The sequence below is a fragment of the Thamnophis sirtalis genome, unplaced genomic scaffold (assembly GCF_051295495.1).
Source record: "Thamnophis sirtalis isolate CommonGarterSnake01/CBP01778 unplaced genomic scaffold, rThaSir2_p1.2 scaffold_6, whole genome shotgun sequence".
Classification (NCBI taxonomy): domain Eukaryota; kingdom Metazoa; phylum Chordata; class Lepidosauria; order Squamata; family Natricidae; genus Thamnophis; species Thamnophis sirtalis.
The window spans coordinates 61,665,639-61,686,184 of record NW_028261386.1 but is presented as its reverse complement, the minus strand read 5'-3'; the positions used below and the strand labels follow the sequence as shown (position 1 = coordinate 61,686,184).

At 34.7% G+C, this 20,546-nt stretch overlaps 1 protein-coding gene across 6 annotated transcripts in view; it reads right to left on the bottom strand.

Annotated features, from left to right (window-relative positions):
• Positions 1-14,382: 14,382 nt before the first annotated feature.
• LOC106557418 (microtubule cross-linking factor 3) overlaps positions 14,383-20,546 on the bottom strand; it is a 33,023-nt gene continuing 26,859 nt past the window's right edge. For 2 of the 6 annotated variants that reach the window (XM_014076669.2, XM_014076670.2), the window contains exon 6: positions 18,427-18,681. In XM_014076669.2, coding sequence (XP_013932144.2) covers positions 18,571-18,681 — 111 coding nt within the window. In that variant the 3' untranslated portion in view covers positions 18,427-18,570. Of the gene's footprint in view, positions 14,524-14,903; positions 15,166-16,645; positions 16,747-18,332; positions 18,682-20,546 lie in introns of those variants that run through there. The other 4 variants (XR_001314113.2, XR_001314115.2, XM_014076667.2 and 1 more) reach the window with 4 other exon arrangements.

Sequence of the window (20,546 nt, the reverse complement as noted above, 5' to 3'; positions counted from 1 at the left end):
TCTTCAATTCTCTTAACTACTTCTTTCAGATCTTTTTTTCTGCCGAGCCTTCTCCCATTTCCTTTTTAACTGATGCAAGCAATCTGATGTTACACTGTGTGTGTGTGTGTGTGTGTGTGTGTGTGTGTGTGTGTGTGTGAGTGAGTGAGTGAGAGAGAGATCAACCTTTCCCATGAGGTCTGGTCTGTTAGTCTAATTAAGTTTACTGTTTTCAAAGACACTTTTGTAAAAAAAATATTCTATTTTTTAAAAAATCACTATTTTTTGCCATTTGAAACTTTCTAATACCATAAACTTGTCAACTTTCTAAGTCCTTTAAAATAATTTATTTTCCCCTCTTCTTAATTTCAAAAAGAAGATATTCATCATGATTTTTTAATCTTCCCTGTTTGGAATATCTCTCTTAGATTGCAGGCAATTAGATCATACAATGATTAAAGAAAAATGAAGTTTTTGTCAGTAAAATGTCCTTTAAAAAAAGGTGTCCTGCTCTCCTGGCCTTCCAAAACTGTCTGAAGACCTGATTCTGCCATTTCAGAGAAACACACAGCCATGGGGCTGGTTAGCAACCTGAAGCCCTTCCCCATCTTTTAAATTATTTTATTGTCGTTTTGAGAGGCTTTTTATTATAATAGTTATATATAGTTTTTATATTTTGTATTTTTATATCATCCAGAGATCACAGTATAGCAGTCAGAAAAAAAATAAATTCCTACTTTTTTTATGAGGAAAAGCTCTTCCAGAGCACAAATGGATACCCCCCGATTTCTCCTTCCTCCAGATAAATTTTCTGTAAGCCAGAAAAGAGTCCTAGCTGGAAATTCCATCACTATGTGTGTCTGCAGAGACATCTCACTGGCCATAACATCTCGGAAGCTCCAGTTTTGAAGGATTTTAAGAAGACGCTAGACCTCTTATGGGTTGTTTAATTAGCCTTAATGAAAAATTGGAGTGGGTAATCCTTGTGGTCCCTTCCAACTCTACAATTCTATGATGAGTTTCTGAGGGAAAACTCTATGAGTTACCTCATCAGTACCCTCTTACTGATTGAACTGTATTCAGTTTGGATTTCATTTGTTTCTAGTCTATTTTCATTGTAACAGCCGTGTTCAGGAACACCTAGGGTTAGCAGCCTAATGTGGAAGAATTTTCTGTCCTATCATATACTACTAAAAGAGTTGGCAGCATCTCAAAAGATGGATCTGATTACTTTTGTGCATATACATAGGCACTGGAATAGTTATTTACTTCATGCCAAAGTGAAGAAAAAACAGAAAAGGCTATTAAGGGACTCACGACAAAACAGCAGTAGCTAAGATTAGTTTGAATGGAGTTGAGGTCTAACTCTTGGGACACATTCTAAAATCTATAGTTATCTGTAAAATTTTCCTGTAATCAACTGTTAAAGGAAATGCAAGGGCTTTACAAAGACAATAAAAATGATGAAAGCTCTAAGCAATTCTGGAAGTAATACTGTCATTCATTATCTATTTCCAGCTGGAGGCTTTATGTACAAAAGGTTAGAAGGTGATTGTGCAGGATATTGATGAAGGAGGTAAAATGTAAAGAGAAAATTGAGTTGTAATTCACCTTATAAAAAAAGGTGTGAAGTAGCAGAAGTAAATCAAAATGTTTCTCATCAAGGAATGGGACAAAGCAACTCAGTATTTTTCAGAATTAGGTTTCTTTAGCAGCCAGTAAAAACACTGAAGGAGATTGTTACAAGGAAAACATCAATAATGGGGGAAAGCTTGATCAAAAATTGGAAAGATTTGCAACTGTCCTCAGTAATTGATCAAATCAGAGGACACACAAAACCAAAAACTTCTGTTTCATAAATGATCTCTGTACTTAATAAAAAGAGGGTGACTTGTGATGCATTAGAGAATCTTTTATGCTATTACATTTCTCTCTGACACTGCTTCTTTAGAAGCAGCACAGCTGCTAAAGGGGTGACATGGCTCCCTGTAAAAGGAAATATATTGAAGAGTGGATAATAGCATTGGGCTATATAAGAGTGCCTTCAATCCACTGAAAATAATTTTCCTAGCAATACCAATATTTTTATCTACTGTAGTCCATTTCAGAAAATTCAAAAGCTAGAACTTCAATCACAAATCACACCTAAAATGCAGTTTGGACTAACCAACAATCTTTCTAGTCAAGCATGACAGAGGAAAACTTTCTAGCTCTTGTATTTTCCAAACAAAACTCTGAGACTGTGTACGTGTGTATTTATGATAAACCGCAAAGCCATAGCTATCTTTATGTTCTTCTGGAGGCCATTTTTGACAAGTTTCCAAACATTACAATATTATAGACAACTTTGCAGCTCCACTCAGGCAAAACAAAATTCAGGCACCAAGTACTTTTAACAAAACTGAAGTGTTGAGTAATATAAGTGAAACAAAAGCAGTCCCATGATGCTTCTGGGAAACGCATGAACCAAGCTGAACTAAAGTAGGAGCCTTTGGTAGACTGTGGCAAGTCCCTTTTACAAGATTTGAAGTGGCTAAAAAAGCTTCATGTTATTCGCAGCAGGAGGATATATTCATGCTTTGAGATGCTACAAAAAGACCCATTTCCCTACATAAGCATGTTGATTTCAGATCAGACAGAGATAGCAGCTAATTGAGAAAGGAAGTCAACTCTGTGTGCTCAATAACTGAGTTTTTGACAGATGTTTGCCCACCTGTGCTTCATCAGATATACTTTATGATGTAGCCAAAACTAACCCCCACACACCCCACAACCCAACTTTTATGTCCTTAAAGAAAACTAAATTGTCTTTTTTTTTAAATCACTCATTTGCTTCTTAATGCCGCTTGGACATATTTAGGGACATGTCAAAAATATTAATTTTTCAATAATACATTCATACACTTCCTAGAAGATCCTCCTATTCTTTGCAGTAAGCTGCATGTTATGCAAAATATAAAAAAGTCATTGGAACTGTAAAACAAGTGAAGTTCGAAGCAGAAGAAAGAAAAGAAATTGTTACTAAAAGTTGTTTTACAGATAGACCTTGACTTACAAACACCATTGACGCCGGAATGTTGGTCATATATTGTTGCTCTCATAAGTTGAGTAACCATGTGACCTGATTCAATTTTATGATCATTTTAAAAATGGTTGTTAAGTGAGTCATTCCAGTCATTAAAGAATCACGTGGTTTAAATCTGAATCCAGATTACCCAATGGGTTGTGGGGGTTTTGCTGTAAAATGGCAAAAAAGGCACAAAACACAATCATGTGCTTGCCAGATATTGAGACCAGTTGTAAATGCCATTAGCTTTTTTTAATTTATTATAACTGGAATTTTTAGTCTTCAGAGGACAAGCAAAGGTAACACATTACAGAAATGAAGCTGAAGAAGCAAGCTAGGGAGAGCACTGAAATTTTGAAGCTTAATAGTGGGGATGAATCTTGAGAATGCTGTGGCCAGACAATATAACAAATGGATCTTCCAAGAAATCAAGCCATAGTTCTCATTCAAGGTTCAAATGATCCTTCTTCAGACACATTGCACAAAGAGGCAGCTCTCTTAGAAAGGTTTTAATGCTGAAAAGATGGAAAGAAAAAGGAGAGCCAGAGCAACAACTCTTTTACAGTGGCGATGCTCACTGTTGAAAGACCAGGTTAGGATGACAAAGTTAGGGAGAGATACTCATGGAGAAAAATCTATTGGTTGCTAAGAACCCTTCATCCTCAAATAGTGATAGCAGAAAACTGTCCCATCTACTGTTGCTTACCAGAGTCATTAATTTCTAAAGGATTAATTCTGATACAGTACTACAGTACCATCAGAGTTTTGGTTTTCAAATTTTTATTTATTTTTCTTTTTTGACATTTTGATTGTATGTATCAGTGAATTCACCCACATTCATTTTATGCTTTTGCTAACAGCTGGTAAGTTTGCATCAATTGACTACTATTTAGATATGAGTCAGAGCATTTATATAATGCGTAGTGTCAGACTTAAAACTTTTTCTGTTGTGGTCTTAAACATATTTTGCTTACCTCATCCATTTTTGAGGCAAAATGCCTGTGGAACAAACATCTATTAATAGCAGCAGCACGTTAGTACTTTTCTTTTTTTTTAAATCCCTCTGCTCAACTCACTGAATATTTGTCTTGGCATATTGATTCTTTTAAATGGAAATCTTCAAATATTAATTTCATCTTTATGGTGTACATTTATTCTTCAGAGGGAAATCAATGTTATTCACTGCGATACAATGTGGAAATGAAGTGGTTGTGTGTGTTTGTGTGTGTGTAATTGCAATAAACTCCCACAACAGCCACCAGAGACGTAAACATGAGCAAGCAATAAAACTGAGCTTTTATGAATCCTCTGAGCTAATTCAGTGAAAAAATATAGATTCTGGTACTCACTTCCATGGAAACACGTAATATCAAAGAAAGGCAAAAGACAATTAAGAAAAAAAAGAGTAAAATGGACAATTATTAGGAAGATACTCTCTTGGAGAAATTACTGAAGACAACATTCAAGGAATACCAAGAGTTGGAATCTTATATACCTGCAGGCATTGTGAAACTTAATTTACCATTTATCTGATTAATATTGGCTAGGGGTATTGGGAATTAACATGATTAGGAACAGAAAGTTACAACAGAAAAGATAGAACAAGGCCCATTATTTTAAATCACTGAGTTCTGCACAGCAAAAGAAACCAAAAGATGCATCTTCAGCAGATTATTGTCCACCAGCCTATGAACATTGCTAAAAAAAAAAGCAACCAACACAGACCATTTATTTCCATGGCAAACTGCTTTTATAATTTTTTTTCCCCAAGATTCAATTGGAAAATATTTTTTAAGCCAGTCATTTCATTTTCTGCAATTGCAGAACATAGGAACAGACCTTAGTCATCTTCTGTGTGATAACCCTTCAGGTTCCCCAAATAACATCCATTTTTTAAAAGACTAAATATATTATGTTCCTCAATCTCTCCTCACACAGGATTTCATTTTTAGTCCTAAGTCATCCTTTGTCTTTACGTATATTTGGATCCATTCAGTTTAGCTGAATCTCTCTTAAAATTGGTGCTTGAATAGGGTTCTTGAGATGGTTAGTGTGATCATTACAACTCTGGATTGGAAAACTAGACAGTCTAAAATTCAAGATGCCCTTTTCACAGCACCATTAAGTTGCTCGTTCATAATTGACTTTTAATAATCAGATTTCCAAGATACTGATCAATTGCATTTCCTTTTGTACTAGTCCCTTTAACTCTTTCTGGCAATTCCCTTGATGAATCCCTGAAATTTTCTTGACAGCATTTTCAAACATAGTTTGCCATTGCTTTCTTTAATTGACCAGTCCAAAGTCTCACAGACTAAGGCTGGACTAGAATCATGGTCTCCCAGTTTCTAGCCTGGTGCCTCAAACTGGATCTCATGTATTGTTGCAACCCCTATATGTATGCTTTTGATTTTACTCTTCTTAGCAAAAAAAAATTGCATTTTTACTGTTAAAATGCTATTGCCCATTCTCTAATTATCAAGATCTTTTTTGTTTAATTTTGTTTGTGTCTCCAGGATATTAGCTGTCATGCAGAGATTTGGCTGTCTGCAGTTTTAATATGCATTTTCTCCACTTCCTTATCCAAGCCATTAATAAAAATGTTAGAAAATACCAAGCATGTGGCACCCCACACAATACTCTCGTACATATCAAGAAAGAATTATACCTTTTATTTCTCTGTAAAACAAAGCCCATTCTCAGGATGTTTCCAACATTCTTTTGGGATTTTTGCTAAAAATAGTCAAGGCTGCTGTTGATAACTTTCAAAGCAGCTGCACTAGAGTTGCAAAAGCCGTAATTATTTTAGCAAAATGAAGCATGGATATTCAGTGAAATGCTTCACACAAGTTTCTCTAATTGGGGGTGTGGGGTGTGGAGTCTAGTAATAAACTCTATTCAAGGTGCATGTTTTTGAAAACAGCTGAATAAAAAATGTTTCAGATAAGCAGGAAAGCTGATGAATAATTTTCAATCATGAGGTATTGAACCAACATGCTTAATTATAATTAAGAATGTATTGCTTAAATCAATAAATTATGTTTGCATTACACTTTGAACCATAAACCATAAATTTACCTCATGAACTAAATTTATACAAAATATTATGGTTGTAGTTTATGAATCATGTAAATCTATCAAAAATGAAAAGTATTAGAAATTTCTGGGAGTTGTGTTAAGAGAAATGGTAAAACAATTGACCAGAAAATAAAAATATATTCAAAGTTAGCTTTGTTTGGGAACATTCATGGAAGATAACAATAAAATCTAGAGATCAGACAATTAACATGCTGATGATAGAAGCAAAAATAGTGATTTATAACATTGAAAGCAGATAATTTTATACTTAGATGAGTGGCACAATAAGTGTTTGTCTATGTGGTTGCTAAGACTTGACACCAACTTAATTAAAATAGTGTTGAGAGAAAAATCTTGGTGGATATTATGAAAAGAATGTTCAAACATTGATGGGTGTTATGAATATTGTCTATGATAGTATTAAGTAATGTTCAAAATTTGCAGGAGATCTGCTCCAGAAAGGAAGTAGAAGAATGCAGACTAGATTTTTCATTTTTTAAAAATCTAAGAATTATGATATCACAACAGTTCTCTAAGAAATGTATCCAATGGATAAATTAGTATAATTTATAATAGTATAATCATTAGTATAAAGAGATATTCGATATTTTAAATTCTGAGTACATTTTAAACAGTGTGTGTGTGTGTGTGTGTGTGTGTGTGTATAATATTTTATACACACACACAAACACACATCCAATAGCCATTGCTTTGATTAGCACTTTATTTTTTTTCCCTTTAAACAAAGCAATCCTTAATTCATCTCAAAGTATAGCTTGGGCTGTGAAATGGACAGAATATGATTATCACAAAACATTTTCCCCTTTCTTTTTCCTTCCCTTAATTTCCTATTTTTATTTTTCTTTGTATTTTCTAGATTGACAAAACAATGAAAGTTATAAACACGAAAAAACTCCAAAACATTTAAATATAACCACATGATGGCAGTATTTACTAGCAGAACCTTTTGTGAAACATGAATGAATAAGGAAAAAATATTTAGGAAATTATGATTAAAATCAGAGATGATGTTCAATGAGTCCAATTCTGGGTGATTGATAACTAAACAATGAAATCAGTTCATCATCAGTTATTTTGCTTTAACAAATTGAGTCTCCAACAACAAATACCAGAATGCAAATAAAGCAGGCAATGAAGGGATGAAACAAAAGAACAAACATGTTCATACATAAAATACAACATTATATTTTATAATATTTTGATATCCTTAATTAATTCTTTGATATGAATTCCTTCAACAAGATGCTCTTATGTCTGTATAAAAAGTGTACCCTACGTTGTACCATTATAATACAAAATAGTAATATATTCATATGTAATATAATATACATTATATTACTATTTGTTTTTGATCTATTACTATTTGATACAATCTATCAAACCTTTTCCAATCATTTAAAAAAAATACTAACATGACTGCTCATAAACCAACTTTTCCATTTACAATGTCAGAGTTAATTTCTTCCAATCATTTATTTTATGTGGTGTGTTATTTTATCATACCACTGCAGACATTTTATAAAATTTAAATGTACTTTTCAATCCACTACTTCAGTTTTATGGTGCAACATGTTTAATAAAGTATGTTATTTCTCACAAAATAACAAATGCTTTTATTAAAAAGCAGTATGTAAACATGTTTCACTCAGACCTTTTCATTGAAATATTTCCAGTTTCAAAGTTTGAAAGTTTTGTTTTGCAAGAATAATATTTTCCTATCTTTACCAAAGTTTTTCAACCACAAAGCACTTCACAGAGTCCTACCATATCCTACTTTAAAATGTTCCATTTGGGCAATTCAATTGAAAATGATCCCCCAAAACAATTGAAATTATAGTTTATGATTTGCACTGGATATGAATTCCTAAAGACCCCAAAGCAAGTTACAACACAATATAAACTCTACATTGGATAAAATAGTTTAACAAGTAAAATAGTTAATAAATATTACATAATAGTTATTAAAACCCCAGCTCATTGGTTTATATTACTAAAAGCCTGTTTTTATAGTCATAGTTAAACATCTGGCTGTTACTACTGTAATCTTAGAATTTTCATTCTCAGTACCCTGATATTTCTGGATGTGAATTGCTAATTTCAAACTTTGGTTTGGTCAAGGAAATACATTACTAGGAAGAGCTTGAAAGGATAATTGTGTAAATTAAAGATCAAACAAATAGTCTATGCTATCATTTGCTCTGTTGCTTTCCTAAATTTATTTATTTAGTATATGCCATCTACAGAGGTCATGCAATTACTGATATATACTGATTTATTTTAAAGCATCAGCAAATCACACACATACATACCTATACACATACACACGGGGTATGTGGCCAATACAATATATTCATTAACTGTTGATGGTTGATTATAGAAACTTTCCACAACTTCAATAACTTCGTTTTCATTCTAAGACTGGTTTGTTCTTCTTTATATTTAATTTAAATCTCTTTTTTTCCCATTGTGCTATTTGACTTTTAGTACTTGGCTTGCAGATCCTTAAAGAGTTTTTGGCTTTAACAAAAATGCATTATTTGTGTATAATTATATTCAACTTTTCCTTATTAATTATGTATGTTTCATTTTCAATCCTTTCTTTACTATATTGCAAGCACTAACAGTTTCTTTACTCTTTGTAAGCACTAACGATTTTAAATAAAACCAAAATTTCTAGTTCATTGTTGCCATCTGGTGGACATAGATTTCAGTCTTGATAATTGCAGGCTGGAGAGCCAAACAGCTGTGCATATCTGGATTGAGGGAGAGAATTTTTACTTCATTTTTACAGCAGAATTTGATATGGAACATCCTAAACCCATATAGGTAACTTCTAGACCAGTGGTCCCCAATCTTTTTTTGGCCATACCCCACCTAAGCATCTCTATAATCTGGATGCTCCCCCCCCCCCCATGACATAAAATTCTTACTTTACTCAAAAAGTGAACTCTATTCACACAGAGGAAGCCTAAAAGGTCATTAATTTGGTTTAAACAAGGTTCAAATTGCCCTCGTTAAAAATCAAATCCCCCCCTCCCTGGGGCTTAGGCCTATTTTGGGAACCACTGTTCTAGACAGTCCACATCATTAAGGGCATCTGAAATATCAAATTGCAAACATAAAATAGCCAGTTGGTGGATTCTGAATCTTGTAACTCTGCTTATTTAAAACGATAGCACAGCAGAGATTTCAAGTGTTCTCATTATTCCATCTTATTAAAAAAGGAATATGAACTGGGTAAATTACAGACTGAGAAGCCTGCTTAATCTAATTTGCCAACAGAACGTCAGCTAGAAAATGAAAATATTCTGGCAGAGAAGCTAATTGATTCCAGACCAGATTGAGGAGTTTTCAGGTAAGCGTCCATTTTCCTTGGCTGGGAAATGTATCTTCTGAGAAGGATATCTTTGGATTTTAAATCTGTTCTGTGTTGCCTATCATCTCATTCATTTATTCTGAAGGCATTTTAAAGCTGCCTTATGTACATAGGTGGCACAAGCATCTTTTCAGAGTCCTTGGCTTGTCAATGAAACTGATCTGAGAGAGAGAGAGGGAGAGAGGGAGGGAGGGAGAGAGAGAGAGATAAACAGAGAGAAAATTTTTAAACAAACATATATTTATATAATACTAGAAGTTTTTTTTAAAAAAACAATACTGACCTTTTGGCTTCATAACATTAATTATAAAAACATAAACTGTGTTAAAAATATTCGTCCCAGCATTGATTTCTGGGAATTCCATTGGAACCTCCTCAATTTGAAAATATTCATTCTTATCTATGCCTTTTGGTTTTTAGATTCATATCCTATGGGACCACTTGCCCTCTTATCCCATGGTTGTTGAATTTGTTCAAGAGTCTTTGATGAGGATATTTCTTCAGTGACTTTTTTTTTCTTTTGTGGGAGAAGGCAGACTATATTTACTCCATCAGATACCCTACGTCTTGCCGACAGCCATAACAATGTCTACAATTTGGTACCTGGAAGTGTTGCAAGCTGAAATGTTACTGCTCAGGTGCCAACCATATTCTTCCAATGTCTGGAAAGTTGCTAATCTGATTTTCAACAGTGCAAGGGAAAAGGATCAAGGCCAGGATGATGGATATTGGACAATATCAATTAAGAGAGCAAAAAGCAGCTTGAAGATTACTTGCTAAATTGAGCAACTATAGAAATCTAATAAACAAATTGCATGTTATACACTAGCATTCCTTTTGTGGTTCCCAGGGTTTATCCACAGCATTCAGAACCAATATTGGGATCAGCAGTATGTGTTGCCTGCCTCCACCCATTTTTGGGAACATGTCCTTCACATACCATGAAAAACTCAGTGTAACATTAAATTGGTGGAACCTATACACTTGTGCCATGTTGTCTTGACTTGACCCAATTCAACAGATGATAAAAGTGCAGCTATCATTATAACTTCTTAAAAGACTCTTGAGGACGAGATCATCTCAAAAGTAGACAGACAAAAAATCACCAATGGAACTAACCTTAGGCTATAAAGTGCCCGCAACACCTGCAAGGGATTTGGGGTCAGGACAGGCTGAAATTGGATAGAGGTATTCAGTGGTGGGCTTCAGATTCCGGTGCAACTGGACCGGGCATCCACCACATGCACGCACGGAGCGCACTCATGTGTACTTACCACCTGCGACGCTCTAGCTGCTCGGCAGAGTGTCGGGCAAGCGCCGTACAATCTGTGCATGTAAGCCCCGATCGGCTCAAATACAGGTAAGGAGGGCAGGCGAACCCTCCGGAGTACCATACCATAATGGTACCTGGTACTCTCAGCAGGCACCGGTACGCCCTTACCGGGGCATACCGATTGTATCCCACTACTGGAGGAATTGCAGAAATGTTGTACATTTTAGGAATAATAATTAAAATAGGGTTAAGATACAGCCAAGACAAAAAACGTAGGAAAATGTCAAAGATAGAAAATAACATTACATAGACCTATGAGAATTTTGATAGACTTTATAGTATTGAGAATTATATGCATTTATAGGATAAATCATAAGTTGTAAAGAATATACAAATATACATTTGGTAAAGACTAAAGATTTTGAAAAAGCAGAGTAAAATTTTCAAAAGGAGAATTTGGCAGTCAATCTATAGCATGCTATATGCTTAAGAGATAAGCAAGCTAGTTTGTTGGGAATTGGTTGGGAAGATGAGGTCAGAACTTCTGTGTAGGTGTAAACCCTTTATTTGTAAATGATAACAACAGGCTGTTAACAGATTCCATCATTCCCACCACATCCTGTCACCATCCCTAAAATGAACATCTGCAAGTACTTATTGTCAGAATAGATTGATACAATTCTTCTTGAATCATTTCTTTAGATGTTTGTTGCTAATACGTAATGTGGTAAAGAAACATATACACCCCTGGTTTAAGTACAGAATCCATCTCAGCCATGCTCAAAAAAAGGGGAGGCAATCTATTTTCTCCACTTAACTATATTTGAAGATGAGTTCCCCTTTTGTGTGAATTGCAGCACAGGTTCACCCCTGACCTTAATAGTACTTTTGGAAAACAAAACAACATGGATTAGACAGGAAGTCACATAATTGTTCACATTTTTTAATCATCCATCATCCTCACATGATCCAGCTTAGCATTAATTTCAGTCAGTATCTTGAAATTCTTGTTTTTCTTTAAATAAAAGAAAGCAAAGTTTCTAATCATTTAGGGGATAGTGTTAGCATTGGATTTGCAAGGAACCATTAATAAAAAATTGAAACATTTATAATAATACAAGGTGGAATGGTATGTATAATGGTTAGAAGCCAAGACCACATTCTTTGCTCCTTCCATGAACAGCAGAAACAAAATAAAATATGAAACACAGGTAGTTCTTGATTTAAAACTATTCGTTTAGTGACCGTTCAAAGTTACAATGGACTGAAAAAGTGACTTATGAGTGTTTTTCACATTTACAACCATTGCAGCATCCCTGTGGCCAAGTGATAAAAATTTGGCCATTTGTCAACTGGCATATTTATGATGGTTACAGTGTCCTGGAGTCATGTGATCCCTTTCTGTGACCTTCGGACCAGCAAAGTCAATGGGAAAGTCAGAGTCTCTTAACAACCTTGTTCTTAACTTAGCAACTGCAATGATTCACTCAACAACTGTGGCAAGAAATGTTGTAAAATGGAGCAAAATTCACTTAACAACTGTCTTGCTTAATAATGGAAATGTTGGCCTCAATTGTGGTGCTAGTTGAGGATTACTTGTACAAACAAATTTGCTTAGCTCATGCAAATTCACAGGTTGCAGAATTTAGCTTTTGTTGACATGAAATCGTTTATTTAATACACACAGGCCTATTATCTTATCCTCTTGTGGAGAAACATTTTAAAAAGGCTAGTTCAATGCTGTCTGCTCCTGCCTTGTATGAAATTTCAAGGGGATGAGAATTCAAAGGTGGGAGGGGGCCCATGTCATGAAACTTAGCCAGGCACCTTAATAGGGTCTGTTATTTCATTTAGACTGTTGGAAGAGAAAATAAATCAGGCTATACACATACTGTATTAAAACAATCAATCACAGGTGATAGCTAATAATCAGTCTGGATTCCAAGAACCTTAAACATATCTATACTGGATACCAGACACAATTCAAAAGCAAAGCTACCTAATTGCTAAAACCATTTCAATGAGAAGAATGTATATGATTAATCTGACCACTAGAAGTCTTAAAAAGCAAAAATAAAGACAGATTCACGTGGAAGAGTACACAACTGTGTTCTACCGAGCATTTCCTATTTTGCTTTTGGTCAAAATAGATTAACCTTGTCTCCTGATAGCTGCTGATCAATAAGACGGGGGAAAAAATAGCATCAGCCATGGATGTACCTTTCACATCTGTGGAATTTTTGTATTGACTATATACACCAGCCTTTTATTTTATTTTGGACTTCAATACAAGGCTGTGTTGATTGGGAATTACAAAAATTAAAACACATTCCTGAACATCACCAGGTAAGGGTACGTCACTGCATTTTCTTGGACACCACTTTAAAAGGCAGTACTTTTAGTTTATTTAAAAAGAAACTGCTTAAACATAGAAAGACTTCACAAGGCATAAAGCCGTCCCTACAAAATAGCATCTATCTATCACATCCCCATCCCACCCACCCCTCGGTCACATGGTTAATTTTTCTTCACATCTGGACTTCAATATAACGTGTGGGCTCCCAATGAGCACATCTGTATCACTGAATATAAAGTACTTGGCAGGGACACCAACATGTCATGACACAAGGCAAGTGTTACCAGAAAACCTGAATTTTCTTAAAAGATTTATTTATGCCCTAAAATGTTGTACAGCCTGCTTCTTTCTCTGCACAACAGTGTTGCTGGATAGTAATTCCACTGAAAACCAGTCTCTGGATTACCATGAGTGCCAAAATGTTGAGAGAGATGATCATCTTTACAAATGTCTGTGCACTGAAAAAGGCAAATGCACTTAAAAGTGATAGATCAGTGAAGTCAAAAAAATATGCACAGCTCACTTTGACCTAGCAATGTAAAGAAGAGGAAGAGCATTAAGCATAAATGAGAAATCAATACATTGAGCTAAGTAGCACACATTATATGAACGCCTTTTCTGTTGTTACAATTACAAAAATGCATGCGTTCATTTTTTTTATTTCAAATAGTGGACCTGTGAAACCTGTAAAAGATATTTTGAAAGTACCTGTTGCCAGAGTTATATATCTTCAAATAAAATAAACCACAAAACGTATCATTTCTATACGTGTATGCCTACAAATAAGCATGTCTAATTTCAGCATCAATAGTAGTATTAATTTTGGGTCATCTAAATACAGACTAGTAATACTTCCTATTCCAACACATGCACCTATAAACACATGATCATGCACACAGCATGTCTTCCTGCTGTTTGTGGGAAAAGTCGGAATGTACAGAATTATACAGTATTTAATGTTTAAAAATGTATGGAGGTGAGGAACCTTAGCATGTCATTTAAAGGAAAATTTACCATGCATGAGCTATAAATATCTATACATATGCGTGATGGGAGGGGTATCCTTCTCTCATTGATAAAAACACTGAAGACTGGAAGGGTGATCAAAGAATCAACATCATTTTTCCAGCATTTCAAAAGTGAGGTTATTGACCAATGTGCACTTGCACATAAGTGATTGTGGTCATGGAAAATAAACCTAGCTTCACTGAGATCCCTCAGCCAAAGTTCAAAGGAGTTCCTTCAGTTATTCTTCTCATAGCAGGTAGTGCTGATAGCAGTCCAGAAGCCCATATAGATCTGCTGGTCAAGCTGATCAAGTTGCACCATTCCCATTTAGCCACTTTAGGAAACTTCAGTGCAAATGTGGTCACCTGAGTGAAAAGGATAAAATAAAACCCCTTCAGAAACACTAGAAGAGTTATCAACCCTATAGCAAATAAACATGTTGCTTTTACCAAATAAATTATATGTTTACATTAAGATAAAAACAGATACAATGCAAAAAATGTACATGGTATGCAAGGAAGGTACAAACTATCCCAAAAGCCTTATCATAGTTTTAAATGGTCTTGTTTGTATATACAGTCTATGTACATTAAAGGATGCCAACTATTAATGAAACTAATAATATTTTCATGTTTGTGTGTGTGTCTCTCATTGCATATGGGAAATAAATGCACAACACATCCATCCATAATAAGTTACAACTTGACTCTTGGATCACCATCAGTGAAATATCCTGTTTACTCACACTATTCTCACTTCTGAGAACTTCTGGACATTTTGCAATTCTCAAAGGCTGAGTTTTCCTTCACATTGCTTTATTTCGATTTGTATCCTTGCTTGGCTTTGCTTCTCTTGGTAAAAACTTTATATTACTGGTGAACAGTGATTCTGACATGGCAAGTCACACCACACTGAAGCTGAGATATGCAGAGTGTTGTTGAACTGTGCTACATAAACATCCTTATTTTCAAAAGATATTAATTATTCTCCTTTGCCTTCTGGTTACACTGGAAAGAAGAAATTTAAAAAAAAAACAATAGAAACAAAAAAAAATTTACAAGTCCAAAACAACCAGGAATGTTAGATAAGAAAGTTTGAAATCACTGATATAATGAATAATTTGTGACACATCTTCTGTAAATGCTATAAAGCCAAATATTTACGGAATTATTTTAAAAGAATAAGCAATGTAATTCTAATACACAGGCTAGATTTTGAACCTACTATATCAGTGCTGGAATAAAGTCTGAAAACCATCCACTAAACCTACATGTCCAACAAACCTTCCTTCACCTCAATAACTGTTAAAAACTTAGACACTACACAGAAAATTTCAATGGGATAGCAAAATGTGGCTTGTTCATATTTGATTTTCCAAAGAATACAGCTTTATGGATTTCCTGAAATTAAAATTTGAATAGGTCATTAATTTTATCCAAAATGCCCAGAGTGGACAGTTTCAAATTATACTGAGTACATTCTGTGAAGAATCTCAGACTCTTTATCACTCTGTTCTCATACAATGTTGTCTTCAACAGCAGCTTAGGAATGTTTTTCTTATGCATTTCTATACATACAACCAGAGCCCGCACACCTAAAGAATCCTCTTAGATGTATAAATGTGAGGGTGTGTAATTGTATCATGGCTTTTCCTCTTCTGAACTCAGCCCTCTGTAGGCTGAAGCCATATCTATTCAATTCCTTGGGCAACTAGAGAATGCTTCTGTAACGGATTCTAAAGATGATAAATGCTTTGGAGGGATTTACCATCCACTTCAGAATAGACAAGTATCTCCAATCTTCTCATTAGCCAATCTTAGACAAATGTATTTCCATTTTAAAGGTTTTAGAAGGTTTTAGAAAATATGTAAGGATATTAGTATCCTGGATGAAAAAAAGTTTATCTAGATTCTTTTCAGTCAAGACTTGGTAATGGACCCTAGATAAGTTGCCACATTAGTTGCTCTAGTTGATAACTCTGCATTTTTATGGCTGTAAATTTCCAGATTGTTTTAAACCTGGTAATATACAGATCAAGGAATGGAAGGAAAGAAGGGTCAATTGTTTTCCTCTTTCCTTTAAAACAATTTCTTTGGGGGTAAAAAGGCATATAAAATTAGATTTTCAGTTTAGTTTAGTTCCCATTTTCTGCAACAGAAGGCAATTAATAAGTAATTGCAAGTAATTTGTTATAAATGAGATAGATATTAAAATAGCAATCAACAATCATTGATAAATAAGACAACTCTCAGTTAGATTTTAGAGGGCTGTAGTAAAGTAGGACTTAAAGATCCCAACCATACAGCTATGTCAGTTTTTAATATACATTATAAAATCATTTTAAAAACAAAACAGACAAAACAGTCCCTTAGACCATTATAGAAAACACGAGAGAACAAAATTATTTTTTTGTCTGTTTCATTTTGAAAATATTTTATCCTTGTTTAAGAGGGTAATTAGATTAAAAATGAAATAAACTACACCTACCTTTTAGTATGTGAAGAATCCCTTCAGAAGCATTTCAATTCAAACATAAAATAGTAGGAAAGGCATGGGGCATGGGCTTCCAATTCTGGAAAGGACAAGGCCTTCAAAGAAAAGTTAATTACCAGTTTTTCCACTAGAAAATCTCATCTAATCCTATTGTATGAACTCTGCAATGCTCTACAAAAGAAGTGGGGGGTGGAATCAAACACTGTCTTAGCAGCTGATCTACATGGAATCTGGGCATGCAGAAAAGGATTTTGAAGTATCTTTCAATAAATTCCTGTAAATACATATTATTGTAACTTCATATTCAGAATATTAAGTTTTATACTTACATCTACTTTATATCATTTTCAAAAGTAATGTCACATTGCTAATGTTACTTCATAGAGAGAGAGAGAGAGAGAGCGTGTGTGAGTGTGTGTGTGTGTCCAAGTATTTATTTATAGGGGGGAAATGTCTGGACTAAACATAATTTCTAATCTCGGATTTTCCCCATTACCAGAGGGAGCCCCCTTGTGGAGTACTGTGAAGACGTTACCATGGCAACTCTACTGCGCTGTACAGTAGAAGCCATTTAAAGGCACAATCTTAATAGAACACACACCCCAAGGGGTTTTAGGGGTGTCTTACCCCACAGTATTTGTTTCCAGAGAGTAAGTTATCTGTATACCAAGTTTGGTTGACATTGGTCGTGGCGTTCCAGTGTTATGCTGGAACATACACATACAGAGCCGTATTTTATATATAGATAAAAACAGAAAATAACACCTATCAAATATCACTTACTAAGATTGCAAAATATATTAATACTTATGTCCATAAATTCTATTTATTGCTAGAATAAAGGGTACTCCATTTCATTATCATTTGCAAGAGGGATTATCTAAAAGTAAGAGATAACTCTGACCATGCAAGAACCATCTTTTAAGTCCCCAAGAGCTGCCCTTTGCCAGCTCTATCAACAGAAGTTAAACAATTCAGTTAGGGCATAAATTTTCTTTGATCTCAACATATTTTAGAACACTTGTTTTCAAATATAATTGCATATTGTAAATAAAATATATACATTAGTGTAAACCACAAAATTCCTAGTAAGTCTCTCCAGCATTCTGATTTATTTTAAGAGCTACATGAGCTTAGCTTTAGAACTGACTTCTAATGTAATTTGTCACTACAGAAAGTTTCCCTAATATAACCTTCTGTTTCATTATTTCCATTTATTAATATAGTGTTCTGTTGTTTTCTATTCATTCAGTTTTAAATTAAGTAGAAAAGCTTTCTCAGGTCTTTGATACCAGAACTCAGAGGAACCCTCTCTCTTCATCATGCCTCACATCTGAACTATTCCATGCCAGCAAAAGAAGGCAAGCAATTTAAATCACCTTTTAGGATGACTTTAGACCTGAAATGTCTGCTTGAGTCAGAGCAAGCCACTAGAATATAAGCTCCTTACAGCACTGCTGATGTTTGTACTAGTCTGGGTAATAAAACATTTGCAAGAAAACTGCCAAGCTCAGAAAGCACCAAGGACCCCTCATTTCAACTGGATATTCCACTTTATGGGAGTATTTCTAATCTAGAATTGATTTTCGTTTCTGTTAAAAAAAAAGTAACACATTTTATCTAAGCATTACTTAAAAGAAAAATGTACTAAAATGTAAGGATCTGCTTTTCATATTCCTACCTTTTCTGATAAGCAGAAGTCAGATTCAGTGGTGGGAATATTTGTTTTTTGATTTCTTTTATTATCCACAATTTGGAAGGTAAGGGTTGTTCCCATTGTTTTCAAACAAATAGTCTTCAGTGTTTTTACAGCAGCGATTGCTACAGAAACTACAACTCTTGCACTTTTTATCTTGGGAGGATGGACAAAATAAAATAAACTGATAATGCTACAATGAATGATAAAATGATGAAAAAATCTACAGCACAAAAAACAGCGTGAAAAGAAAGACAAGTTTAAATATTGTTGCATAAGAAAGGGATGAAAATAAGACAAGGATGAGAATAAGTAAAATGATAGGCTGGAACATCTGGGAAAGTAAATACAAAAACAAGACAATACTACATTAATCTCAACATTTCAAGAGAAAAAATATGTTCCAGATTATATAATTTAATAATATATATAATATATAGAGTTCCAGATTTCACTAGCAGCACTGGAGGATATGAAGTCAAAATGGCTATCTCAGCAGTGCAATCAAAGCTTTGTCACTTTTGTACATGTATTTATATCGCACTATATATAAAGGGAAGGACTTTTGACCGTTGCCAAAAACCATCTATATATCTTTAACCTTCCCCCTGTGGAAGTTGCTAAATCCCATAGTATTCTACTATTTATGAGAGAGAAGGGTTGTCAGAATGGTATACTTGTTTCTTCCCATACCAGAAATACATTTAGGTCCATTCTTCCATTACACACAAAAGCTTTATATATAAATAATGTTGGTGATTATTAAAATAATGAAATAAAGACTAACAGTTTTATCATGTCATGCGACAGGAAAAGGAAACCTGGAGAGCAGCATCTGATATCGTCACACAATCTCATAATATGACCTGAATTCTAACCTCCTTACCCATTGCCTTTGCCATCTCAATATATTACGTCTAAACATGGTGGTCATTGATAGGCCTTTCCTCCATTAAAACTGGCTAGAATTGTCTTGTTTTAAACATCTAGGTCAGTGATAGTGAACCTTCTCAGCACCGAGTGCTGAAAAGGTTGGGTGGAAACATCTCCCCCACACACACACTTTCATCGGGGCCATGCTCCAGAAAAGCCGAACGTCTGGGTTCTAGCACGCATGCATGCCCAATGATTAGCTGACTGGCATGCATGCACAGGGCGGTTTTTAGCACTGCTGCACATGCAAAGGATCACACTCTAGAAAAGGCGAACTTCCACGTTCTGGTGCATATGCACACCCAACAATCAGCTGGTCAGCACGCATGCGCACACCAGTTTTCGGCTCTGCTGCGTCCAGAAAGACAGCTGATTGTGATGCGCGCATGTGTGCCAGAAACCCAGAAGATAAACAGGCAAGGCCACATGTGCCAGGTGACATGGCTTGTGTGCCACTTTGGGCATGTGTGCCACAGGTTCACCATCACGGATCTAGGCTATTATTCGATCTTCTGGCAAAAAAGTAATCAATAAATGAATGAATGTTTGTGATTCCTTTAGGTTAAAAATACAAACAAATCCTAAAAAAAGTTCTCACGAGACAGCCAAATTTCTCCACACATATTTTGATTTTTTAAATAAAAAATATCAATTTAACAGCTCTAATTGTTTTCAATTCAACAAATCTTTTTGGTATATTATGCAAATCCTCCAATTTGTGTCTAAAAATATCCGTTAATCTCTGCTGTAAATGTGTTATTTTAAAATATATGCTTCCTATTTTAAAATTTTCAAAGCAGTGATTATCTTTAGAATGTATAACCACCTTGCATTACTACAGAAAAGGTAGAGAATGCATAATTTTAAACAATTACAAATATGAGGTTGTTCCTTGATGTTCATTAGCATATAATCACTTCTGCTATGTTACTTCCTTGATTTTACTGTGCAATGATTCTCTCAACCTCTGACAATTTTTGTACTAACAGAGGTCATATTTTGGAGTTGAACAAGGCTGAAGAAGCAGTTTTGCCCAAAGATACACTCTCTCAGCATATTTTTAGCTGACTCCTTTTATCAAGTACTCCAGCAGTTTACCATTATTATTCCCATGAAAAAATGTATATAAGAGATCCTTCCCTCTCAATGGCTTTCAGTGCTTATTTTCCTTTTATTACGTTTTGCTTCTGCAGGTTTAGCATAGCTACACATTTTGGAAGGCCGAAAGTCAAGGCTATTTATGTCCTGTCCACTTCCTCCAACAAT